The 27,119-nt window shown below is 44.1% G+C and overlaps 1 protein-coding gene across 1 annotated transcript; it reads right to left on the minus strand.

Moving 5' to 3' along the window:
* Positions 1-31: 31 nt before the first annotated feature.
* Positions 32-25,266, minus strand: wnk2 (WNK lysine deficient protein kinase 2). The gene is made up of 29 exons (XM_071925908.2): positions 24,589-25,266; positions 18,735-18,907; positions 18,007-18,227; positions 17,574-17,731; positions 17,024-17,112; positions 16,561-16,780; positions 15,651-15,918; positions 14,922-15,230; positions 13,165-13,271; positions 12,491-12,540; positions 12,004-12,118; positions 11,399-11,815; positions 10,479-11,222; positions 9,826-9,875; positions 9,530-9,692; positions 9,320-9,436; positions 9,004-9,174; positions 8,778-8,820; positions 8,451-8,609; positions 7,311-8,173; positions 7,069-7,126; positions 6,864-6,928; positions 6,150-6,739; positions 5,814-6,046; positions 5,475-5,687; positions 5,139-5,237; positions 4,090-4,134; positions 3,650-3,972; positions 32-2,585 (listed from the first exon to the last, which is right to left on the minus strand). Exons 1-29 carry the CDS (start codon positions 25,249-25,251, stop codon positions 2,277-2,279), a joined length of 7,035 nt encoding a protein of 2,344 aa, XP_071782009.2. The 5' UTR covers positions 25,252-25,266; the 3' UTR covers positions 32-2,276.
* Positions 25,267-27,119: the final 1,853 nt, after the last annotated feature.

Genomic DNA, 27,119 nt, shown 5'->3' on the forward strand with positions numbered 1-27,119 from the left:
AAGCAAAAATGAATTTATTATTTCTGTCTTCAAGTATGTACAGCTTTTGTGAAAGAGTACTTCTGAAAGTGCAGGGAAAACAGGCTATACAGCAGGCAAAAGCAATCATACACTTAGCTTTCATTGCAAGCATTAAAGAGATCAAAGAGTTACTGTGTAAAGCACATGAAGATAGCTGCATAGGAGACATGTTCCAGAGAAATAAAAATCTGTATTTCATGGAAGGTATTCTACCTTTCACACAACAAAAGTTTAATTTAAACCAAACTAGCCACACACTGTGCAAACAGGAAAGGATTCAAATTGTAACAAGCAATTTGTTGAAGTCCAAGAGCCCATGAGTTGGGAAAGAGGCTTTTGGCCATCTCAGATGACACAGTGACTTGCACTGGAACCACACAGAGATCAAAACAAACACAGTTTTGTCAAGTTTATTCTGCAGTCAATACAAACTGCACTGACCAGTTTGTCTATATGGCTCTGTCAGCCTTGAAGAAAGGTCTGCCTCATCATACCCATAATATATTATGGGTATATAATGTATTTTTGCCACTGATGCAATTTCTTTCAGAATACATCAAAGCATTGATGCATACACCAGACTGGTCTTAAGAAGGAGTAATAGAAGTTATACAAGAAAATAAACTGTAGCAGACAGTACTCTCTACAGAACAGTTTTAGCATGTTAAATCACTGGTGGAAACAACTAAATGCAAGTCGCTTTTTCGAGGCTTTTCTATTCAAATAAGTATCCCATGATAGCACAATATTTGTTGAAAACCTCTGAATAAAGTCAGTCATACTGCATATAATTAACCTTGTGAACCAGATGATTTTGCGAGGCCAGCAACTAATATCCTTAATCCAGAACAACCTTTGCACTGTACAAATAACGTGTCAACATATTAAACTGTTGTGGCTTTTCAATAAATCACATTCTCCATGTGCCTGTAACATTCATGTCATGTCATTAACCTTTACCAAGCAATAACCAACCAAATTGTAATCTCTTAGAAACCACAAAGGCAACAATATGTAAAGCTACAGATTGCATTAGTAGAGGTATGGGGTGATTATTTTTGAGAAGACTCATACGTTGAGTCCTTCAGCCCTCCTTGTTGTATGATATCAATGCCAATTTCTTAACAATATCACACTACAACTCACCATATCAACCTGTGCACATTCAGAATACCAGTGTATTCATGCAGGCTGTGGTGCAGGTGGTAGAGCAAAATCATGTGACTACAGTCAATAAGATGACTTTGGTGAACAAGGAAAAACTCACAGTAAAGATATCTTATAATCTAACTCAATTTTAGACAATTTTCACAATCAGTGACATTTAATGAACTGCAACAAGACCAGATTATATTGTTCAATTATGTTTTCAATTGTTAAATTAAATAAGTGTCAGTATTACAGTTTAAATCCACATTCATTATTCAAATCACTTCATTTACCTTTGAAGGCAAAACCATTATATAGAATGTCTACTGTCTGTTTTGATTCTAAATGCTTTTCTTCAGAAAACTGAAACTGCTATTCAAGGCACTCTCACAGGTTTTGTTTCACCTGAAGATAAAGTTCAAGTTCATTCAAATCTCTTCAGGATATTTCAAGCGCTTGTGCTGGAAGCATTCCATTGATGAAGAAAGAAACCTATCCTTAGACGGAGAGGGCAGAGTAAAGCAACTGGTCCTAGTGACCAGTAAGTCAAGGCTTCACAGTGACGGCATGATGGTGACTGATTAGGTGTTGCATTAAGACACATACCTGCAGCACCTACCTATGGATTATCTAATGTTAACTGTACAAACACACAAGAGCTATGTACAGACTAACAGGGGTTTATATACACATGGCAGCTTTCATACATAGGGGTGATATGAGCAACACAAACATGAACTATTTATATACAAACACTTACAGCATGAAAGAACAATGTATCAGTGATTATGTACATTCAACGAGTGGTAATGTACATACATAAAAAAAAATCTGCACTTTCAAGCCTGAATGGGCTAATTATACATCTTTTTTATGTACTACTACCAGTAATATGTTGCACACAAGGATTATGTACTGCAATATGGACATGAGGTATGTTGATGCAAATGAATCAGATAACATAAAACTCAAGAATATAGCAGGCTATGTACAAATGGTTACATACATGCTGGTTAAATATATACAGTATATGCACAGTAGATTGACTAGAGCTATAATGAATATTATTTTTGGTAACAGAGTTGGAAGACACAATGCTACTCGGGTTAGAGAGTCCTAGCTTTGGGGTCGGGGGGCTCATATGATGGAGCTGGGACAGGAGTGGGAGCATCCCGGGCTGAGGGCACAGCAGGAAAGGCAAAGACCCCGGAAGTGAGGGGGGAGAGCAGCCCAGGCCAGTGGGTCACACAGAGAGGTGAGGACAAGCCTCTGAACGGAGCAGGAGAAGGTAGCTCGTAACTAGGATGGAGCCCTGTAGAGGGGCTGCTCATCATCGTCGACCCGGGACTATCATTCATCGGCCATGACAGGGGAAGCGTGCAGCCCTCGGGACCTGGGGTTGTCCATGATGGTACCTAAGGAGTTGGATAATACGGCAGTATTTGTTTAACTTCACAACAATTATAAACCACATTTCTACAACAATACACTCAATCACTTCTCTCCCTAATAAATAAGCGGGTAGATACACACACAGACTATCTGTAGGGTAGTGGAACTAAAGATGTGTTTGTGTTTCAGGGAGGGAGCGTGATGTGAGGCACTTTTGCTCATCTAATAAAAGCCCCCCCTTGTGGAGTGCACAAACCCTTTTTGACACTGAGATAAGACGCAAGACGCTGATAGCTGGACTCACGTGTGAATAAATGTTTGAGTATTAACCCATATTAACATCAGTGCATGGCCATACTTTGTTTCTTTCCTATGTGCATTGACCAATGTAATGTTATAGGTGTGCAACAGGCGGAAGCACTGTGATCAGTATGTGCATTCCTGGTGTTGCACAGGCATCTATTACTAATGTTACTTGATAATGTGTGTTTGGAAGTCAAATGCAATTTAAAAAGAAATTTAGAAATCTAACTAATGCACACTGTTGAACTATAGTGCTTGAATGCTGTTGATAGTGAGACTGCAACTCATGACAGTTTGACAGTGGGTGTTACCTTTTGTGGTAAGTGATCTCATCTGCCAAGGTGTGATGTCAATAAAGGGATGATTCAAGGCATTTTGAGTATATAAATCATGTCCGTGGCCTTGATTGATCCTTGTTTCTTCAAATTGTATTCTCTTCTAATTCTAGTCTACCTAAATTGTAGTTTTTTTTCAATGCTGATTAGTCTGGCCTGATTGAGAAGCTCCGTGAGCCGATAGCACTGCTGCACTTTAGGCTGTCAGTCCTTATTATCTAAACACTGTGGATATACACAAGACTTGCACTGATGGTTAAAGCAGAAATTAAGCTACAGCTACAAATGCTATGATTTGAAATTGTTTTTTTTCACATATCCAATGTTTCATGAACTCATCTTTAAACAAAATTTTCTGACTAATAGAGATAGTTACTAATTTTGATAAAAGGACATGTGTTCATGGTGCCTGTTGAAAGCTTCAGAGTGTTAAATATCATGAAACTCACATCTGGAGAACTTGCCAGTCTGTCATGTGTTTGAGGCGCAACTTGATCCCAAAGCTGCTGCCCACTGATACTGAGAGAGTTAGTGCGTGGCCTGTGGGTGACAATAAGAACCTCCTGGGCCCAGTCGTCCATCAGCCGTTGGAGGTCGTCAGTCAGATTGCTTTCATTAGTACCTATGGATGAGCCAGTGTAGGTGCCTGTCTTGTTGTTGCTGTTATTGGCCTGAGCTTGGGCCAGCCCCATCACTGGCTGGTGAGGAGGGGGTGTGGCATTAGTTGGTGGCTGCTGTGACTGATTGGAAGCCCCTGATCCTGCTCCAGACCCTGGAAATACACACACACACACACACACCATGTTCATTAAGCTGATTAGACATATCCTGTCATGAATTATGATTTCGAGTGAAATTATTCTTGGTGAGACACAGTAACTCTACGTACTGCTGCCACGCTCTTTGCCAAGACACAGTCGCTTCAGCGTTGACCCTAGGAGACAAAAAAGACTTCATACAAATGTACATTCACATGGCCAGGCAATACTGTTCAATAGCGGGATGCAGTGCAAAACAGACCTATTGAATACATGGATGCAACACCACCACAAAACAAAAGGCCAAACGACAGTATGGGAAAACAAAGTATTCAGTCCCCTAAATGGCTAATCATGCAGGTAGTTCAGGTGAGGGCCGCAGCGAAGTATGATGTGTTCCTTTAGGGGGATGTGATGAGGAAGAGGGAGACAGAGATAAGACAGAGACAGAAAGAGTGATGAGAGATGATAATTTTAACCTACAGAGACCACAAAGCAGCAGCATTATATACAGCAGATTAGAGTATATGTGGCCATGCAGAAGTCTATTGTCCAGTCATGCAGGGTGGATAAGTGAAATTACGCATACGTCATACATCAGGGTGGACATCGCACAGAACATAAGTAGAGCAGAGAGGAACTGAAAATGCACTTTAATATTCAGCTGAACCTTGATTATCCAAACCTCAGACTTCTGAACCAACTAGTCTAATAAACAGGGATAATTAGTAAAAAATGATTAAATATTATATTGTGCATGATTCTTGGTGTTTTCTTGTTGAAAACAAAATTTGCAACTAAATTATTCTTTACAACAACATTTCAGAAATGTGTGTGAATCCCAAGTTTCAGATTTGGAATAAGCTTTAAGTACAAAATTTCAATACATTTAACCATTCAAAACATTGCGTTCTTCCAAACAATCTCCATACTTGAGGGGTTTGAATAAACAATATCCTACTGTATGAGCAAAATACAAAACAAACAAGACACAAGGACAGAGACACAGGCAAGTGATAGGGAAAAGGTGAGGAAAGTGAACAAGAGAGGAAACGGAAGAAAACTAGGATAGGATAGTTAGGCAACGACAGAGAAAGATAGCACAGAGCTAAATACAGGGAAATAGAAAATATGGAAAACAAAGAAAGTGAAGCTATGCGGGAAGAGAAGAGATACAAACAGATGGACAAAGACACAGGCCCACTGAGAAATCTAGCTCGTGGCTTGCTACTCGATTTATAGGTCACTCTCTCAGATGGTTGAGGGTAATTAGGCCAGCCTGTAGAGGAGTATAATGAAAGAGGGAAGAGGACACCAGGGTAAGAAGAGCACACGCCATCGACATACCCAACTCTATCAAAGACCCTCATAAAAACACCACAGACCAGCATTTACTACTAATTCTCTAGTGAATCTAGATGTTTACAGTCCAGTGTTCAGTGGACAGGCGGTGGTATAACTGAGATGTTAGGACTACCCAGGCTGCTGGATTCTGTTGTGTGCTGTTGGTGGTCACCTTGTCCGGGTGGAGCTTGTGTGCCGGTGCCATCTCCATGGAGCCCAGCGTAAATGTTATCAGAAGACAAGGAGCCCTTGAGGGAGCAGGGCTGCTGGGTCTGAACAGGCTCCGAGGTGGAGGTCGGGAGGTGGCTGGTGCCTGATCGGGCCCTGCCGTGTGCCGGGACTGGGCCTTTGGCTGGGGACCCATTTAAACTCACTGTGGGCTCACCTGCATCTGCAGAAACAGACATCCAGAGACACACGCACAAACACACACAGATGTTACTGTACATTCTGCTATGCTTGAAATATACAATACACAAGCATCAGAATTGCATACTCCTTAGTTACTCACTGGCTTTACTGGAATCACTAGTTTTGGTTGTGACATTTCTAAATTGCTGAACGAGAGGGCTGAGGAGTTTGCCAGCCTTCAGTTTGTGTTTGCTGGACCTCTTCCTGCGGCCTGTAGGTGGTGCTGTGTGTGAGAGACCCAGGCCAGGAGGAGGGGCTTTGCCAAGCCGGCGATACAGCAGCTCTACTTCTCCCCTCTGATTGGCCTGCAGCTCGGAAATCTCCTTCAGATGTCTGAGGGGGTGGAGGTGAGAATACAAGGAGAACAACAAGGTGAATGACAAAATATTTTTTGTGTGTGCAGCCACTAAATAGCAGACAAAGCAAACCAGCTTACTTCTCCCTGAGTCTCTGTAGTTCTTTCTTCATATCCGAGTCCTCCATCTCTGAATCATTATCGCTGCTAGCGTAGGCCGAGCCATGCAAGCCTCCGTGCCTGCTTGGCGAATCAGAGCTCTGCACGCTGCTGCTGCGGCCTGATCGACGGAGGAACGCCACTGCCCTCTTCATGAGGTCACTTCCTCTGCGCTCTGAGCGAGCGTGTTGAGACGGTGTGGCGGGGGCCAGCTTCGCAGGGCTGCTCTCAGCCCCCGAGTCAGAGGAGAGGAAACGAGCGTGGACCGTGACATCCACAGGGACAGAGTTGGAGGTCAGGGCGCGTGGGAGCGAGCCCCGTTTGGCCAGGGAGGGGGGGGTGTCCAGGTAGAAGTCAGGCGGGGCAGAGTAGCGGCTGCAACGTGTCCTCAGCGTGATGTCATCTTCAGTGCTGATTACAGAGAAACGGCCAATTGTGGTGGAGGCAGCCATGGCCTCAGCCTGGCCGTGGTCCCCACTGTAACCTGCAGGGTGTGCTGGTGAGGCAGCACTGCTCCAGCTCCTTTGTTTCACATCTCGTCTGGTAGCCACCTCAGGAGGAACAGAGATTATCTAGAACAGACCGGGTATACATATAGTATCAGGGAATGCTTGTGTAAAAGTAATTGCAGTTGAACCAATCTGAGAAGCAGTTCTACTCTCCCTGTGTATGTGGGGAAAATCTGCCCTGTAGTACCTTAAATCGGCCTCTTGTTCCAGAGCAGGAAGCAGAGTGGGGAACATGTCTTCTTGACAGGGAAGCTGCAGGGAAATATCCACAACACTAAGCACTGCTGCATTGCAGTATTGAACCAACAGTAAAACATTTACACAGAAGTTAATGATGCCATTCCAGTTCACTCCAGAGAGCTGTTCGACTGATTAGTGCATATTGTACATACCACACACAGCTGAGTCACTGAGTGTGCTCAAACTATCCATTCTCTCTGGAATTTGAGGCTAATAGGGGTGACAAGATGAGAGATGAAGTGAGAAAACTTTAACACACATGAATTATTGTTAATAGTGTAGTCAGTCCTGTCATATAATTGTTAATATTGTCTAAACGTTTGGTGTATGTTGATAAGAATGTGTAACATTTCTGAGTAGAATTTTAACGAAATATTAATGTTTCTGTACAAACCAGCTGTTCTCCTGCCCTGTAGCGTCCCTCCCCCATTGGCCCTGGGGTGCTGTTTCCCGACCCCCCTGTGGCGCTGTCTGGACCAGGTGGAGACTGGATGTACTCGGTGCCTGAGCCTGGTGTCTCTGCAGTACTGCCTGATGGATACATGGGAGCATATTCCTGGTAGAGCAGGTTCCTCAGTTTCTCATCCAGAGTCTTTATGGTGCTGTCCACGAAGCCCCCGCGGCCCACCCGTCCCTCGCCGTCCGACTCACCGGGCCCTGCGGCATGCTGGGATGGCGCCGGGCTCTGGGGTAGTGAGGACACTTTGGCTCCTCCCACACTGGAAAAAGGCTGGTGGAGCACCACAGGTTGCTGTGGCCGTTCGCCCCGCGCAGCAGAGGAGTAGGAGACGGACAGGGGCTCTCTGGCTGAACCTGGCTCCTGGAGGGGAAGAGGAGTGAGAGGAGACCCAGCCTGGGCACCGCTCACATCCAGAGACAAGGGCATGACCAGAGGGCAGCAGGGCACCTCCTCAGCCATGGAGGCAGCACACGCCATCTCTGCCATCTGCTGAGCGGCATGGATGGGGGAGATGGTGCCCAGAGGTGATCCCTGCGACTCATCCACAGGCAGAGAGGCGTGCGGGGCTGACGGGGCCACGGTTTGAGCCCTGGCCGGCTGGGCCTGTTGCACACTGGGCTGCACCGAGCTGCTGGCAGACTCCACTGACTGAAGGGTCGGGGGTGCAGACACAGGGGGAGACAGAGTGGCCAAGAGGAGCGGGTCTGTGTTAGACATAATTGGAGGACTACAGAATCCATAGACTTCATAGGTAAAGCCTCCACTTCCACCAGACATTGTTGAGGATGACCCCTCTTCTGCAGGAGGAAAAACAAGTGGAAAAAACAAGAATGTATGAGATGGGAAAAAATATAGAGAAGTTTATGACATAATACAGACTAATTTCAGGACATTAAAAGAATCCCACCATAACTATGTGATTCCAAAACTTTTATTTTTAAAACTTTTTTAAAGGCATCAATTGCCCATGTGAGAGCAGTAGGATGTCTTTCGTTCAGCTGCCACAAGATAGTGCTATTGTTCCATGAGCCTGTCTGATTTTATGCTGAAAGTGCTCTCTAGCAGCAAAGTCACCTCTGGATGCAGCAGGCCCTGCAGTGCCACCGTCAGCAGGCTGGGCAGTAGCTGAACTCCCAGGAGACTGGGTAGTTGTCCCTTCAGACGGGGTCTCCTGGCTGGATGTGGTCTCCTCCACAGGGCAGATTATAAACCACCTTTTTCCTGTATGAAGAACTGCAATCCAAGATAATGGAGGTGAGTCTATAGAGAGATTTCTAACAAGTACATTACTAACAAGCACAACTCATGGCAGACAATCCTTCCAACTCAGTATGGCACTTGTGAAAATAAAGAAATTGTGAAGTAAGCAGGTGAGTGTAATTTAGAAAGAGACTGACTTACCATTCTGCTGATAAACAGGCTGAGGTGCTCCAGGCTGCTGACTCTACAGAGAGACAGACAGATGTGATCTGAGTCGCTACACTACTTTTTCTGCTGCTTTGTTTGTACCCGTCTGTATCTATGTCTGTGTCTATGCCTATACGTCTACATCTATGTCTATGTATCTGTGACTGTATCTGTATGGATTTTATATCTGTATCTGTAATCTTTTGAGCAGCCCCCTTACCTCTCCCACTAGCCCTTCAGCAGCAAGGCCTTGTGGAGGACTACCGCTCAAGGTGGAGACCCTCTCACCCTCCATGTCCTCATTCAGCATGTCTTCAGCTTTATCCACAATGTCTTTCAGCTGGTCAATGAAGATATCCTTCTCTAAGGGTAGGATAAAGCCATTCTCTACCTGTAGCCAAACAGTTTTTTATGGATGTTATACAATATATAACATCAAGACCACAACAATCGCTATATACAGTGTATAACCACATACAAAACAAATGAATAAGACAACGAAAGCTGTCAAGGGTAAAGTCAACGGTATAACTAACCATATAAATGGCAATTTCCTCTGGAGCATCTCCATCCAGATCAAACTTGAATGTCACCATTTTGTGGTTGTGGGTCTCCAGCTGGCATTCAACCATTTTATCACCTGTGTTGCAAACCTGCAGGGGACACAATACAATCAGAACTGTGCCAAAATGTAACATTTAAAAAAAAAAGTGACTTAAATGGTCAGTAATAATCTCATGACTCACATTGAGCATGCTCAGTTTGGGTTTGCTGGTCTTTTCTTGCCGTGAGCGTGTGCGGGCAGACTTGCGGTGGTGTTTCCTGGGTTTTCCATCCCCCTTCCCCCCACTCGCCAAGCTCTCATAGCCGTCACTTGTTTCCTTACCAGATGCCACATCAGAGTTGAGACTACAAAGGAAAGTTTAAAACACTGTCTTTATACTCAAGGTTGGTGATAGCATTCAATACTCAAAGTTCAGAGTAGAAGAGAATCTTTGAAGTGCTGCAACACCTGAGTGTCAATGTAAAATTGGCCACACACCTGTCATAGGCGTAGTTGGGTAATAAAGTTGGTTTCTCCTGAAGCACTTCCTAAGGACACAATAATAGCCAGTAAAAAAAACAATTAGATACCTTGGAAAATTTTATGGGATGGATAATTGTAAGACCATACAGCACTCGCATGAATGTTTATATGTTTGTGTGTGTGTGTGTGTGTGTGTGTGTGTGTGTATGTATATGTGTAAGAATACGTCAAATGTATCTTATAACAAATTACAAATACTCAAATGTGTTTAAATGAAATAGTTTGAAATGCAAGTGTTATGCATTAGTTAGAAAATCTAACTTCAAAGCACTATTGTCTTTGCACTAAACTTTTGACCCCCAATTAACTTTATTGATGTCGCTGGCTCGAAGGTACTTTTTCAATCTCAGATGGAGAGTTCAAGATACAAGGGATGATGGTATGTGACAAATAAACCTGATTTTTTTTTTAAGGTTGCAAGTGGTTTGTGTTCATTCATAGTGTTTTAAACATTAGAACAAAATGAGGATGCATTTTGACTTACTACAAGACCTGCGGGATGCAGAGATCATTTTCAATCACCAAATTCTACTTTTCAAGAATGTGTATGTACAGTAAAAATGATTGTTACACTCAAATAAACACCCAGATTGTGGCTTTATCCCTACCTCTACAGTGGGGTCTGGTTGAGAGGAGCTGGATGCAGATGCAGTGTCTAGGTTTTGCTGAGTCGTGGCCAGGCTGGCACATTCAGGCACTGGGGCTGCTGTCTGGATGCCAGCAGGCTGCAGAACTGGAGCTGGGACTGAGGCTGCGACAGGAGCTGTAGCAAGGGCAGGCGCTACAGCTTGAACCGGGGCTGGCAGTGTGACTTGAAGTGGGGCCGGGACTAAACCTGGGACTGAGGACTGGGGTTTAACTAAGGCTGAAGATGTGCCTGCGCTTGCAGATGAGACTGCTGATGTGGCACCCAGCGCAGAGACCGGTGCTTGGGCCATGGTTTGAGCTTGAACTGCGGCTGAGGCTGGAGCTGGCACTGGCACTGCTATTGGAACTTGAACTGGGACCGGAGCTTTGGCTGGAGCAAGAGTTGAAGCTGAGGCTTGAGGCAGGATTCCAGCTTGAGCTGGCACTGGGACTGGGGCTTGGTTTTGTGCTGGGACCGGAGCTGGAGCTTGTGCTGGGGTTTGAGTTTTGACGTGGAATGAGGCTGAGACTGAAGCTGGGGCTAAGGCTGGGGCTAGAATTGTAGATGCTGAAACTGCAGATAAAGTTAGGTCTAGGCCAGCTGCAGTAGCTTCTGCATCCAACCTGCTTCCCCAGAGTGGAGTCTGGACAGCAGGCAAGACAGGGTGGACTGGAGCCAAAACCTGAACATCTCCCAAACTCTCCTGTGGAGTGATCGTCTGTACCTGGAAAACAATGTGACACATAGAGAATTTTTCATCAGCTAATATAGATATTGTTCACCTCTACGTCTACGCCAAATGCATGCCCTGCATGGGCTACACCAAAATGTAACACACAATGCTACCTTAGTATTCGAGATTTCCCAACCATGACAGTGAGAACTGAGTCAAATATTCACCTGGCCAGGCTGCTCTGCCAGTTCCTGCTCAGGGTAGGGGACAGGGTATGGGGTGGGTTGTACCTGGGAGAGAGGCAAGGGATGGGTGGAATGGAGGCTGCAAAAGTTTGGCTGAGAAGTGGGTGGGCACCCCTGCTGCTGGGGCATTGCAGGGGGCATGGCCATGGCAAGAAGTGGAATGGGGAGTGCCACATTGGACACCTGCTGGGGTAAGGAGACAGGGGTCTGAGGGGTGCCAAGAGTGGGCATGGAGGGCAAGCCCGCATGAGGGGTCAGAGGCAGAGATGGACGGTGGGGTGCAGTTGAGTAGTAGGAGCTAGGTATAGGAGGGCCACTGCTGTTGTATGCAGATGGCGCTGGGGAGAAGGAAGGGGGCTCATAGCCCATAGTTTGAATGACAGGATATGGTGAGGGAAACTGGGAAAGAAAAAGGGAAAATGGTATAAAATGAAGGAAAACAACCAGTCTATAGAAATAACGTTCACACACACCGTTTACGTATTACTCAACCCTATAACCCATCTTGATTCCTGCAGGATGTCTATACCATTGGTTTGATCCTCTCGTTCATAGGATCTACAGTACCTAATATGACAACAACGCACCTGTGTGCTGATCTGCAGCGGGTGGAGAGGGGGAGGAGCAGCGGAGACTGACTGTGGAAAACTGGTAGATAGGTCAGGAGGACTCAGGTGAGGTATAGGCTGTTCAGCAGATAACGGCTGAAGGAGGAAATGAAAGAGGGACAGAGAGTACTCAAATGAAAAACGGGAGCTTAATAGGCATAATAAGTAATCATTGATGAAAAGGTATTTGGGAATTTACAATATATACACAGTCAAAGGCTCTGGAACATCCATCTCTGAAAGTTTCATTTCCAAAACTGTTGTCTCTACAGTCAATTTGACTGGATAGTATGAATACTACAATGGAAATACAAACTAATTCCCTATCTCCCATATAAATAAATTGACAACATATTCAAGCTGGTCTACAAGCAAATCTTTAATATCAGTGAGCTGCCAGACAAGTGGACTTCATGTGATTATATGGTTCTGTGAGGCTTGTGTATGTAGCCCACAGTGTTTTATAAGAGGTGGTGTTTCTACCTGGGGCAGGATACCAGCTGGTTGGAGACGGCACTAAGAGGAGGAAAGACAAACAGGCAGGAAACACAAACCACGTTAAATCCCATTCAATACAGTCGATTTAAGTATGTACAGAACACATACTACAGCATACACACGCATAATACACATGATGAAGCATTTAGCAGGGGAAAAGCAGAAGCCAGATACATTGTTGTATCCCACTCACACAATAGATGCCCAGTAAATGTACTGTATTTTTCGATGACTGGTGCCATTGAATTGAACATTAATTCAGTGTGTTTTTTGTGCTTTAGTTGGCCTGTCAGCATCTTTTTAGTGTAGTCGCCACAGAATGCCTACCATAAAATTTGTCATTTTGGATTGCAAACAAGCATGAAGAAAGACTAATATTTTACAGTTGGTATTCAGCAGTAATAGCTGTATGCTTATGCATACAGCTCATCCACATTCCAAACATGCTGACAAGGCAATAAAAACACAAAACTGATGTTTAGTTTAGAACCACCAACAATCCAAACACACTCACATTGACATAATTTTGTTAGGCATCTGTGGTTAGCTACAAGGATCAACTTCCACATTTTTCTTGCCTAACTCTGCTTTGCTGTGTATCACTGCGGCTGGTGCCAGGGACTGTCGCAGCTAAATGCATACCTGCTCCTGGCCGGGTTGGGCAGTAAGCTGTGTCTGCACAGTGGGGGTTGCAGCTGGGAAGCTCTGTGCTGTCTGTCTGCTCTGGTGCACAGTAGGGCCCGGCGTAGCTGGAGCAGAAACTGTCTGTCAGAAACAGAGAAGAGAGATCTCACTCATAGGACACTATATTAGACAATAATAGGACTCATTATACAACAGAGGTCATACTTATATATCTACTACATGACAAATGAAGCTCAGGAATAAAATGTTCAGTATGTCAAGGCAGGGATAGTCATCAGCAGGAGCGTGGAAAGTGATTGGTTTGGTTTTTAGCAGTTGGCAGGGTTACATAGGAGATGCTGAAATAGCAAGGGTGTTTACAGCATTAGTCTACTGTCACCTACCCTGTATACTACCATACATTGTGCTACCGTTTTATGTTACTAAACTGGAGACTGCTATAGTGTCCTACTATTTTATAACCCTACTTGCTACTCTTAAAAGAAATTAAATCTTTACGGTGGATTAAGCAGGAGCAGAGACTGGCTGTTGTGCTTGGTTATCATCATGGGAGGGCCAGAGAAGCGAAGCAGGCGGTAGAATCAGGAGAGTAAACAACCCCAGGGCCCCGCAGATACAGTAGGCTGCTGCTATGGCAATATTTGGTCTAGGTGAAGCCTCCTTCTCTAACCTACCGTTGGACCTGGTCTGCCTTCGCTGTCATGCGGTGATAGCGGCACATTCCTTTCCAGATATGGGCTAAAGAAGAGTGGGACATCCAGGTTCTGACTCTTGTCTATATGCTCAAGTACTGAGGGAGCAATACCCCCAAACTCCCCATGGTTGTGTGTCGGATGGTTTACCCCTCTGTCTGAGAGGGTGGGGGAGCTGGTCCTGCGGCTGACGATATGATGGAGACATTGGTTGAGAAGAGTGAGGTCTCCACCCTCATACAAACTTCTCGGGAACACAACTTGTAGAGAGGGTGGGACAAGGTGTAAGGGTGAGGTCGTTGGGGACGGCGCAGTCACCGGACTGGCTGACGCCGAGGGAGAGGGTGGAGCCAAAAGAAAGGATGAAGTGAGTGCAGGAAACCTGGCCCGATGCGGAGATGCGGGTGATACTGGCTTAGAGACTGGAGAAAGCTGTGGGGATGGAGAGAGAGGGGGCGTGTGTGTGCGTCCCAGAGAGCCCCCTCCCTTTGTCCTGTCCCTCAGGAGGAGAGACATACAGGCCTTGCAGTGGTGGCAGGGCTTAGGGCTGAGCGGGGTGCTCAGACGCAGCTGTGAGGGGTGTTGTAGAGGCAGGGGAAGGAGAGCTGAATTGAAATGACACGGTGAGTCGTGATGGGAACAATGATGATGACGATGATGGGGCAAGAGAGTAGACAGTAATGAAGGATTCTGGGGAGAGTTTAGGTTGTCTGTAGCATGCGCTGAGTTCCTGTAACCCTCTATGCTATCTGGTGAAGCCAGATCCTGCCTGGGACAGAGGCAGGGGTTTTGATTCATCGTCTTAGTGAGAGAGTGGCTCCTACACTGTAACATCTCAACCAGGGAGGCGCTTCCACGCCTAAGACACATTGCGCTTTCGGGGATGAGCAGGTTCTCCTGGCATACAAAGGGTTCACTGGAGTGGCGCTGCTCAGGTATCATTTGACAAAAGAAAATACATTTACATGTTATTTTAGAAAACTGCTGACACAAGACAAAACAAAAAGAGAGATTTAAGGAGAAAGTTACACAGTGAGAGCATGAAAAGAGCAATGCATGCACTCACTGTTTGAGACTGATAAGGCCCCTGGTGCAGTTGTGCTGCAGGTTGTTGATAGGCCCCCTGATGCAGTTGACTGGTGGTTTGCTGGTAGGCTCCCTGGTGCAGTTGTGTGGATGCTTGTGAGTAGTTTTCATGTGGCTGTGCTGTGGCTTGCTGGTAGGGCCCCTGGTGCAGTTGAGGGTCGGGGTGTGCAGGGGGACTGTAGATCATCTGAGCTGAAGAAATGGGCTCTGGAAGGGACTGATAGGTGCCATTTTGCTGACTGTTAAGATCATCAGATTGCATGGTAGAGCCCACTCCACTGTCAGCTGTAATAACAAGAGAGTGAAACAGAGTGAAAAAACATTACACTTCACCCAAACACCCTCTACAGGAGGGACAGGCATGAAGAGGAGAGGGAGAGGAAGAGACAGTGGAGTAGCACCTCATTACAATTCAAAAGCTGGGCGATGATGAGTCACAGATGACTCATAGGTGTTATTCACACCCTGCAGTAGCCTTTCTCTCTGTTTCTCTCTTACACACACACAGATACAATCTTAACCATTTTATATCTCTCAGAGTAATTTCCTGCCATAAGCTCTTGTGTGAGTTCTAACACTGGTTGGATTTATTATGACTATTACTGTCGTATCACAACAAAATGACGTGACAACAACAACAACGTGAGTTTGTGTGATGTACGATGTATTTGTATGTGTGTGTGTGTTCTAATTGCAGGTTCTCACATGTGGTACATGTGGTGGCTGGCACAGTACAGAGCAGGGTGTGCTGGTCGGCCTCTGGGTCTTCATAATCTGCTGTGGTTAGTGCGGCTGCCTGTGGTACACCCGCACTGGGCACCTGCAGCAGGTTCTGCTGGGTCTTCTTCACAGTTGCCTCACCATCTCCTGACGGGACAGTCCGCTCCCTCCTCCATTTGATCAGAGCCACGCGGTCCCGGATGGACTTCCCAACTATCTTCACATCACTGTCCAGGAAAAAACCTGATTCCACCTACAGGACACAGGCAAGATGTTCACTAGCTGGTCAGTACAAACTAAGTCAACTAATGAGCAAATCAGTCATTACACATGTAATAGATCAACAAATCCACTGCCATTCAATTCCTCCCCCCAAACCACAGATGACTTCCTTTTCCTAGACCCATATGATTAAATTTGAGTCGGAGCATCAATTGATCAGTTGCTCTAGTTTCAATCAATACAGAACACGCTTCAAGCATTTCAGCTCAGACATGACCACTGACCACCTCCTGGTTGCATCACATGTAATTAAAAGGGCCAGAGGTAGTGTTCCAAGGTAAACAGGGCTGCGTTATAATGAGACAGTGAGGTTACTGGAACATGACAGTCAGTCTGTTACCCAGTCTACAACAGGAGCCAGCTGGTGGAACACAGAGTGCAGTCTTGCCAGTACAGCAAAAGCCAAGGTCAAAAGGGAGCAGTAAATATGACATCAACACCAGTCTAGAGAACAGAGGATCCTTTCATTGGAACACCACATGGCCTAAAGTCCAAGTCAAACTCTACATTTCTTTCATGATTCATAATCTAGCTATGTAGATTCACCAACCGCAATTAGGGAATGGCACTCATTGGTAGATTACTTCAGTAACTCTGCTCAGCATTTGTTTACCATCTCTTGGGCCACACCCTCTGGGACCTCCTTCTCCAAGTCAAAGGTAAACTCAATGGCACCAGAGTCCTTGTATTTCCCCTTCAGCTTTTTAGGATCCTCAACCCACAGCTTTAGCGCTATGGACGATTTCTTCCCATCATCCTCTTCAGCCAGCTCCACCCTCACGCCTGTGTCCTCTGCAAAGAAGGCATGATTCAGGAGGTCCTTGATAGAATACCTGCAGGAAATACACAAACACCAGCTACTGAACTGCACAAAGGTCACTGTGTCAGTAAAAACTAATGATGCACAACACACAGAAACATCAACAGTGCCAGAGCCAAATACTGGCATTAACGTCATGCCGCAGGAGCAGAAACAGAGCAACATGATGGAATTTCTCTGGCAAGGATCAACCTCTACCTACATGCAAGGTGTGTTACTGGCCCCAGGACACTGTCAGACTGCCTGGTCCACTCACCTTTCCTCCCATCTGTGACAGATACACTCCCCAATTATCTCCTTAATCTCTGGGTCGCTAACTTTACTGTAGCTGGCAGGTTTCACGCCCTGGAGACAGAAAAGCAGAAGCGATAACAAGCTAGCAAAGCAGCATTAACATTATGTCTCATCTCACCCACTGACACACACAGACAAAACAGCAGCACTCGGCATGTTACCTGCATTACTTGTGACAGAGACAGTAGTGTCTGCAGTGTCATAAAGCATTAATGACGGACTCTCCAAAGTGCTGTCATTTCTCCACTGTGGGGACCGATGAGCTACCACTATTCAAGGGGGAACCTCTGTGACAAATGCTGCATTTAGAAAAACTATATAGTTTAAATTAATATAGTTAAAATTGATTTATCTTGCTGAAAAAAATTTACCTGCTCATGATGTGATAATATAAGGGATCTTATAGTAGAAAGAGGAATTAAAAAGAAATGTGTGCTGAAGACCTCCCTAACGCTGTCTTTAGCAGTTGTAACAGCAATGGTGCGACTTAACACCTTTAAAACTGAACTCACACTGGTGACTTTGCGGTAGATCTGAGCAGCATTCTGGCACTCAGAGTAGGGGTATTCTGAGGTGGCCATCTCCAGCATACACATCCCAAAGGCATAGACATCCACAGCCTCATCATAGTGCTCCTCATACATCTCCGGGGCCATGAACTCTGGAGTGCCTGGGGAATTAAGTCAAGAGAGGGTAGATTATAACGCCACAAGGGATTATCAGTGTTTCATCCTCTACCGCAAATACAGAGAAGCATATAAATACACATGTGCACGCATACTGTACTATTAAAAGCATTGCTTGCGTTGGTAGAAATGTAGGCTAGTGCCATTTCAGCTGGGATGCTGTAAACTCACACTTTATCAAATGTTTACAGTTAAAAATAAATATCCTGCTGGTCACATTTCAATAGCACACAGATCTGACGACTGGCTGATGACTAACCGATGACACTTTTAGCGAAGGAGGCCCTCTTTAGTGTGGCTAGGCCCAGGTCTCCTATCTTGACGGAGCCTGTAGGGCCAGTAATGAAGATGTTGTCACACTTCAGGTCTCTGTGGATGATTGGAGGAGTCCTTGTGTGGAGGAAGTGGAGGCCTTTGAGAATCTGTCTGCACCAGCTCCTAAGGACTTTAGGCTTCATCACCTTGAAGCGCTTCAGATACCTGTGGGAAGATAAAAGGCCATCCGTAGACACCGTCATCATAAGAGAGATTCACCAATTTCCACTAACACTACATTAGGTGAAGATATCTGCTTTTGTTCAGTGGTTTCTGACACAGTGACGTATCAAGGCCTGTCCCCCACAAGTCGACACGTTTTCAGTCAACTGTTTCTCTTTTGCCAACAGTTGCTAATTGTTTTTGCTTTCATGGAGCACCAGCTGCGAACACACAGACAATATGCCTATTTATCCCTGATGCCTAATTTTATTCTCAAACTAACCTCTTAATTTTCACTGTCTGAAAGTTGATTTACGAGGTATTGATTACCTTGGTTACCGTCTTGGCGGACAAGACATGCTCTCCTTTTCCCACTCTGTTGTTTTTAAATTTACTAATACCAGGTGCAATAAATGACTATATGAGCTAATCCAGGTAAAGCCTTACTCGGGGATAGACCTCGATATAGAAAATGTTTATTTATTGATTTATTTTCATTTTGTCTCTCACGTTTTTAGTGTCCCTGAGGTCATTAGCTCTGTCACCAGAACGATACACTTCTTCCCTTTCAACGGCGATTCCCAGAAGTCATAAAATCGCACAATGTTGGGATGCTGGAGAGCCTTTAACATCTCTGCCTCCTCTTTGAACCTCTGCCTCTCGGCTTTGGACAGCTTCCGTTCCTGAGGGAGATAGAAAAGAAAATTAATATAAAAATGAGAACAGAATGAATACCAAGTTCACCCACTCAGAGGAGATGCTTCAGCAGTGGTGAATTTGTTCAAATGTAACTTAATTTAAGTTTGGGTGGTGGAGGAGAGAGGGGTTCAATCATTGTCTTCTCTCAGTTTTTCTCTAACGTAATGGGAAAGCATTGCAAAATCTGCGTTAATGGAAGGGACGTCATTCCTTCTCATCCTCCATCAGATCGGCCTGTGTACTTCAGAAGCAGAGCTTCGTCAGAGTTGCCTGTGGCCCATGTTTAGAGTGAACACAGCCTTGGTATTTTGAGTGGGTAAACATGGGGGTCTGAGCCATTTACTCTTCTCATCACGGCTGTGTATAAAACACACAGCACTATAACACCTTCTGTGATGTTAGAACCACGTCAGAGGAGAATCCTGACAACATTTTCAGAAAGAAAGATGAATATGCGTTTTTCATCTGATGTTGTAATACAGAGATGATTATACATTGCGTTGTTAAGGACCTCTGCAACAGCCGCAAAGAACACAAAGACACGATCTGGAATGAACTTATATCTGTGGTACATCTTTTACCACTGAACTGAAGAGATTTTTTAAATCTCAAAAAGACAAACACAGCTGTCAATATAATGAGTGACAGCATATGACAGATTTTAAAGTTTTAATTGCATTTTTATGCTGTAAATGTCCTATGCCCTCTTTGTCAATAATGGAGCAAAATGGATCAGTATTGTGAGTTATGTTGGGGTCTGAAAGTCACAAAGACATTATTTTCCATCACAAAGTCCAAAGCATCAAGAATAAGTCTATATTTTATATAGTTACAATATTCTACAGACTTTAAATCTTACATCTTTGGGTATACAAGTGTGGGTGAATCCGTGTGTGCTGGATCAATATTTTGGCCCCTGCCTTCCCTGAACTGTTGTATAAATAGTAAAACAGCTGACAGTGAAGATCCTCTACATTTCTGTTTCTCTTGGGTCAGCATGGCAGATACAACTCATGGCTCTGACCATGGCAAATGCCACATGGCCTCCTGATTTTTGCTCACTCTTTCTTCTTCTTAATATACACATTTAAATGAGAACAGTGAGTGTGCATTTAGTGTTTCGAATGTCAGTGATGATCAATGCGTACATCTCCTAGCATTGATTATTGAAGGATGCTGGGGAATCATATTTCATTCATAGCCCATAGTGACCTATGCAGTGTACAGCCTAATGCATCTTAGATTACTGGTAGCATTGCTGAGCATATGCCACCCATTCCAGCTATCCTCATAATGCATATTCTTGTTGAGGAAGAAAATATGTCACCCTATGTTTAATTGTCCAAACTGTATTTTCTAAGCAGTTGAGTGGTGATTTAAGGACACAGGAGTATGAACTGACTAAAGACCCTGGCCTCTGATTCTTATCCAAGCAGGGTGTGGCACTTACTACACAGAATCTGCTTTACTGAGACCTCATAAAAGTATAAAAACTGAATAATGAAGAAATGAAGAAGACAGCAGCACTGATGCTTGCATCTAATGGAGTGGTTAAGACCCAGCGCTGAAATGAGTCAAGATATGAAAGTCTTTGTATTGATGTATCAGATAGTATACCAATTACGCTCTTTCCTTAGCTGAACCCACCCTTTCCCTCTCTTTCAGCCTGTTCTCTCTCTCTCTCTCTATCGGACTATCTTTGGCTGCAGAGCGTTGCATCAGCAGGATTCACTCTCCAGACACATCTGTGTGGTAATACCACAGGGGGATAAATTCATTTTTAGTATTCGTACTATTCGCACATTAGACAGACAGAGTCCAAATAATTTGTAGAACTGTAGATGAGAGAAGCTGATCTAAAGCGTTTTGGCATTTTACTGAATCATGTTGTATCATTCGCTAATCTCAGACAAACAACTTTCTACAGCAGCTGTTTGATCATCATTATGTGGATAAATAAGTAGTGAGATTGACCGTCTGGCTTGCTGGACACCAGGCACCTGCTCCTCTATAAACCTGCATAAATCTTTTTATAACCATCCATGTTTTCTAATCTCTCATTCTTTGCCTTTGTCTCACACACAAAGACACATGCACACGCATAGACAATACTCATACATGCACTGTATTTGAATTACAGAAGCCTTTCATGAGTGAGGCACACAGGCACAGAGGCACTGAAGGGCAAGGCCTCACCTCCAGGGACAGAATGGCTGAATCATCACTAGATCTCTCCTAAGAACCTAGCTCACTATTCAGACGCAAACACACACACACACTTGCTTGCCACATTGTACATCAAACAAAATAATGTTCCCAGTTATTACCGTTCTGTAATTAATACTGCAGAGGCGCACCAAATATACCACCATGTCCCGCATTTTAAACAAGCACAAGAAAAAGACCATTGGTTGGCTTCTCTCATGACATATGTCAAGCAATGCTGATGTACCTAAAACACTCATCATTTTGGAATATTATAGGATGGAATGAAAAACCACACCAGAACAGAATTTTAACACATTATTCCTTTGAACTCAGGCATTTTGATTAATATTTGTAAATATGACCGATACACTCTCAAAGTTACAAAAACAAAGAACCAAGACTCAAATCTGGGATGTCATCAAGAGACAAAAGATTGCTCTATATACAATTAATTGGGGGCTGATTTTGTGGACTCGGATTGACTGAGGTTTCACATCCAAATGAATGTCATTACATTATGGTGCTAAAAACAAAACTATGCTGTACAACATTAACCACAAAACTGTATGCAATGGTGGAATATATATTTAGACATAAATTGAGGGTGCTTTACATGCAATCTGGAACTGTGTTGTTGCCATTGAGGGCTGTGAGGTAAGCATAATGCAATAGAGATTTGATTCTATGCCTGAATCGGATTGGACTGGGCTGTAATTTACCCTAATTCCCTTGGGCTTGACAGGGTGAACTTGGATTCTGCATGAGGGAGACGAAAAAAAAGAGATAACACTGTTCACTTTGAAGCCTCTCTCCCCAAAAAGTCTTGTCGCAGGGCAGTCCCTTAAAGTCACCAACATTACTGTCATCATGTTCATTTTAATCAGATTCAGATTCATAAAATGATGCTGAGGTGCTGAGTCAGACTGAACCTGCTCAAGTTTATCTTGGGCCATGCAGGCTTGAATTTTTGGATCTTATCACACCTCCATACCCCAATATATAAATACCGGCTAGTACATTGTCTAAAACAGTAAAACAGTGTATAGGCAAAAAGGAAACTCACACATATTCCAAAACTGGAAACCACCTTCACAAAGTCATTTGGTTTGAGAATTACTGAGAGTTAATTAGCTTGAATTTGTTCTCTGAGATGTCATTTGGTGGACATGTTATCTATGTAATGTTAAATGAAGCTAAATGCTCGGTGAAATGATTTGGAGGAAAAATAAGCATGGCCCAAAACTGCAGTGAAGGATATTGCTGGGGAAAAATAGTTTTCAAGTTAGTAAGTTGTTTATACTTAGTACAGGATAGTGAACAGGGCTTTTTAGGATTTCAAAACAAAACAAAGAACTAAATATATTATGAACTATTAAGACCATAGCAAAAAAATATCTTAGGCAATCAATTACATCAATGGCTGCAACAAACGTAACTTCAGATGCTTTTTTTGTTGTTGTTTTGTTGGGTTTTGTTTGTTTTTATTTAGTTAATCACTAGTGTACACAGAATTAAGAATGTTTCTTCACATATGCCATGTATGCATTTCACTATGGGGGTCGCAGCACAGGGTGAGCCATTTACGGTACTTCTGGACCAGGTAGGAATTCTGGCTCAAGGACACTTGGACATGGATGGACACATTGGTTTGTACAGGGTTTGAGCCTTAACTTCTGGTCACAGGCGACCCTGCCCCTTTGTTATTGGAGAACACTGGAAATGGGAAGAAATCCTAACAGCAGTAAGATCCTTTAAACAATGTTTACAAATGTAGTCTGCTGGCAGGTACTTGCTCTGGAATGACTACAACATCTTAGCATATTTTGAGCCCTGAAAGGGCAACCACTACCTGCTGGTTAAGATAATCTGTATATCACATGGATAGCATTTAAACTAATCATTAGATTACCACATACAGAGATTAGTGATTCGATAAGCTGCAACTCCTATGAAGCAGTGTCTCTTACTCACTGCTAAAATCCTCTTTTAATTCCGGCTAAACAAAGTTTGAATTCAGTTCATCTGCTGAAACTGTGCAGCAGGGTGATTACTGTGTGGGTGCAAAGGCATATCTATAAATTAAAATGAAGCAATTAATTATTAGAGCAGGATGGCTTTGCATTCAGGGGCTCAATTAATTATTATGGCAATAAAGTCAAGAATAGTGCATTTGTAAGGTCGAAATAAAATAGTCGTGTAAAACATCATAACTAGAAACCATAATATAAGGTGTAGACCTCCTGGATAACACTTAGGGTTCAGGGTCACAAATAGGCTAAGTACTGTAAAATTCAGCAAAATCAACAAGATTGAGCTCATGAGAGAGGAAAACCGCTACCACTTCAACAAAGACACAGAGCAAAAAAGCTAGCAATAAGATTAACAGTCCCTTCCTCCTCTTCAACCTGCCCTATAACAATACACCTTATCCTCCCAATGAGAACAAGCTAATCAGTGCTGGCCCAACAAAATTAACAAATACCGCATGAAAAGGAGTATGGAGCAGCATAGTGTCACCTCTGTCTCCTAGGTACTTGTGTAAAATGCAAGTCCATCTTATGCCAGTGATAACAAACTCACTTGAGAATGGACCTACTGCACAATACTTCAGAGATATGAGGCTATGAAAACCCAGAACAGGACTATTCCTTATATCAATATCATCCAACAGTCATGTGATTCAGACAGAGGAAGACTGAATGAAATTGAAAATCTAATATATAAGAAAACAGATAACTCAGATGCCTAACTGCTTATTGGTGGCTCTCTTTTACTCTGAAGCTGAGATGTATTGTAATTAGTCATATTTGAAAATAAGTCCTAAATTAGATGTGGTTGAACCCAGTATGTTTAGTATCCCCCAGTGAGGGATACTACCAGACAGGCTGCATAATCAAATGCGTAATAAACTCACAATATTCCATATCAGCTTATCAGCTCTCCCTCACTCTCTGGTGTGTTTGTGTGGACCAGAGTGGACCTTGAGCAAGAAATTTAATTTTAGCAGTGCAAAGTGCCATGGAGTTCCAGGGGCCATGGACCCCTACCTGATGAGATTTTGTCTAAGGGACCTCAGTCTGAGAGTTTTATTGCTGGATATGATTTGGTACAAAACTGGATAATTATAGTGCAGGTGGGGGGGTTGATCAGAATAGAAATTCCTACATCATTCTCTCACTGTCCCAACTTCAAATGAATGAAGTGACAGTGTAATTAAACGTTTCCTCCTGTAGCTGGGGATCCCTAGGACCCCTACAAAGACCCCTGGGTGTCCCCGGACCCTACTTTGGGAACCAGTTTACAAACCTAAATGATGATGGGCTTTGTTGGGTATGTGTCTTTTATACGAGCCAACTATAAACAACATAGGCTATGCTATAATCTGATAACACAGGCTACAGATAATTGGCTTATCATTGGCTGATTGGTGTTGGACTTGGATGACCAATGAACCCACCTGGAGTTCACACCATGCGACTTCGACCCAAGTTTCGGTGTCAAGACCTTTGTAGACCGTCTTGAAGGACCCTCTCCCCAGCTCGATGTCAAACTTGAGAAAGCGGCCCCCGGGTGAGGTGGACACTGCCTTCATCCCGGGTTCTTCTTCGTTCTCGTCACTCCCTGCTTTCCCGGTGACATCGGACGGTACATCACCAGCTTTGTGGCCGGCTGCGCTTCTGTCTTTCCCCTCATCTGTGCTTACACTCTCCGTAGCGCTGTCCTTCAGCCCCACTTGGCTTTCCGCGCTTGAACTCTCCTGGAAGCCCAGCCGGGTTCCCACAGCCCGGGTCCGAGTCCGATCAACGATGGACCGCAGGTGGATGCTGAGCACCGGGCTGCTGTTGACACACTCTGTGTCCAAAGGTTGGTCCTCCGAGTCGGAAAACCACAAACTTCGGCGGATGAACCTTTGCCGGACCAGTCCCCGGTAATCCGCGGAGGGGTACGCGCTGGGATCACTCGCTCCTCGCAGGGCTGCATTTTGTATGTTGACGATATGGTCTGCCCCATTCTCATAAATAGGCCTACAGGCGTTTGCATTTATGTCCGAGTCTAAATTGGGTACAGAGGAAAATGTAGATCCCAGCGGCGGATCTTTGCATGAGTCCGCCGAATCCATACCCGGTAAATTGTTAAACACTTACCGGTGACATTCTTTGGAGAAGATGATCACCATGGTCCTCTCCCAGCGGTGGGAGAGTGTGCTGCCTACCTGCAACACTCACATGCCGTGACGCAGTTTGCCAGCATATAGGATAGGCCTTATACCTTGAATTTGTTTAGGACATCTAACATCCTCACAAAATGTCCAGCTCGTAAGATGGGTGCATTGCTCCTCGCTCCCTTTACGCCTCGATCCACCTTGCTGCAGTAGCACAAAGCTATTCAAGTTAAGCTTGATGTCATTGCCATTTTAACCTATGAGCTCACCGAAAACAGTTTCCTCCACTTTACATAAGGTCCCCGTTCCAACGCATTCCACATAAAATGGGATTTGTTCCGCAGACAATTCACTACCGTGGACAGGCCAGGATGTTTAGGCTGTGCCTCGCACTAATCCCTCAAAAGACCCATCATGGGACTACCAAATGCGCAGCTGTCATCCCCTGTAATCACTATTCGATTCAATTTATGGTCAGTGAAAATAAATAGTTGGTATTTCGGGAGAAAATCTGAATCAACTCCGTGAGGTGTGACCTCCACATCTCTGCATCATTCCTTTAACTATCCGTCTGTACTTTTTTCTACTGAGTGTTGTCCTGGAGCGGAGTCCAGCCTTAGAAGCTCTTATCAGATTATGCTCACTGCGGCACAGTTCCCCCCAGGTTGGAATAGGCAGTTCTCAGCGCATCTCTCCGTCCGGGCGAAACGACTGTTGTCTTCCTGAAATTTCACTTCTTGATAAGGTTTGGAAACCTGGTATATTTCACGGCACAGCCCCACGCCCCTAGCAACAACACGTATCCAATAACTAGGCACGTTTTTAGGCGGCACCCTCAGCCTCCCTGACACAGGCTGTTGTGGACCACACCACTTGTCCGCCCTTATCGTGACGCGGCAAGCTTCCAATGGGAGAGGCACGCAAATGCCTGACTGTACCTACCAACAGGGGCGCTGCTAGGAATTATGGGTCCCTTGACAAGAGGTGATACTGGGCCCCCTACCATGATGCATCCAAGTACAGATAAAATAAACGAATGGGTTAAGTCTATACTTATAATATATGGTCCTCAATCATTTCAGTGACGCAGTATTCTGCTGGTTTTGTGTATTGTGTTGTAGATGGTTTTGTGGCCTGGTATGCACTTTACCTCGCACAGCCTGTGTTGAGGAGTGACACATCAATAAAGACTTATCAATCAATCAATCAATCAATCAATCTATCTATCTATCTATCTATCTATCTATCTATCTATCTATCAAAACTAAATAAAGGTGGATAAACTGTGACCTCCAGTAATTTTTCGTTATGCTTTTTCTTTAAAAAGATCCTATCTTTATGTAGCTCAAACCAGAAATACCTATGAGGTATTTTAGAAGTTTACCTCATAAAGATTTATATCATCCTAAGAAGGTGGATAAACCCTATCCCACAAATTAAAAGCAGCGTAAAATGAGATTAGGTCTGTTTACCCTCCATTACATCCCTGAATATAGGCCCTTAGAGCAGTTCAAAATGAAGTTTTGCCTCTTAGACCTTCCATTAGTACACTAACAAGACTGAAAATGCAGTTCATCCTATGCAAAGTATGTTTCTCTGTAGGTGCCAATTCAAGCAAGAACAAGAACTCTCAGCATGATGAAATATATGTAGGGTTTAAGAATAGTGATGCCAAAATTGATGAAATATCAATATGCCTTGTTTGAATGTGTTAATGAGAGTATCTCAAAATATAGTCATTATAATCCATTGCTCTCAATATAAAGTGGCCTAATGAGGCGTCCTGGGTTTGAATCGGACCCAGGACCTGTGTTGCATGTCATCCC

This window comes from Centroberyx gerrardi, chromosome 5 (genome assembly GCF_048128805.1).
Source record: "Centroberyx gerrardi isolate f3 chromosome 5, fCenGer3.hap1.cur.20231027, whole genome shotgun sequence".
Taxonomy (NCBI): domain Eukaryota; kingdom Metazoa; phylum Chordata; class Actinopteri; order Beryciformes; family Berycidae; genus Centroberyx; species Centroberyx gerrardi.

What these genes read in the sequence shown, in the direction of transcription:
- wnk2 (XM_071925908.2), bottom strand. Translation starts at nt 25,251, where the DNA reads ATGGATTCGGCGGACTCATGCAAAGATCCGCCGCTGGGATCTACATTT. An exon ending in TCTACCGCAAAGTCACCAGT is followed by an intron (nt 17,113 to 17,573) that starts GTGAGTTCAGTT and finishes TTCTGTCTCCAG; the next exon opens with GGCGTGAAACCTGCCAGCTA. An exon ending in GAACAAGAGGCCGATTTAAG is followed by an intron (nt 6,740 to 6,863) that starts GTACTACAGGGC and finishes GGTCTGTTCTAG; the next exon opens with ATAATCTCTGTTCCTCCTGA.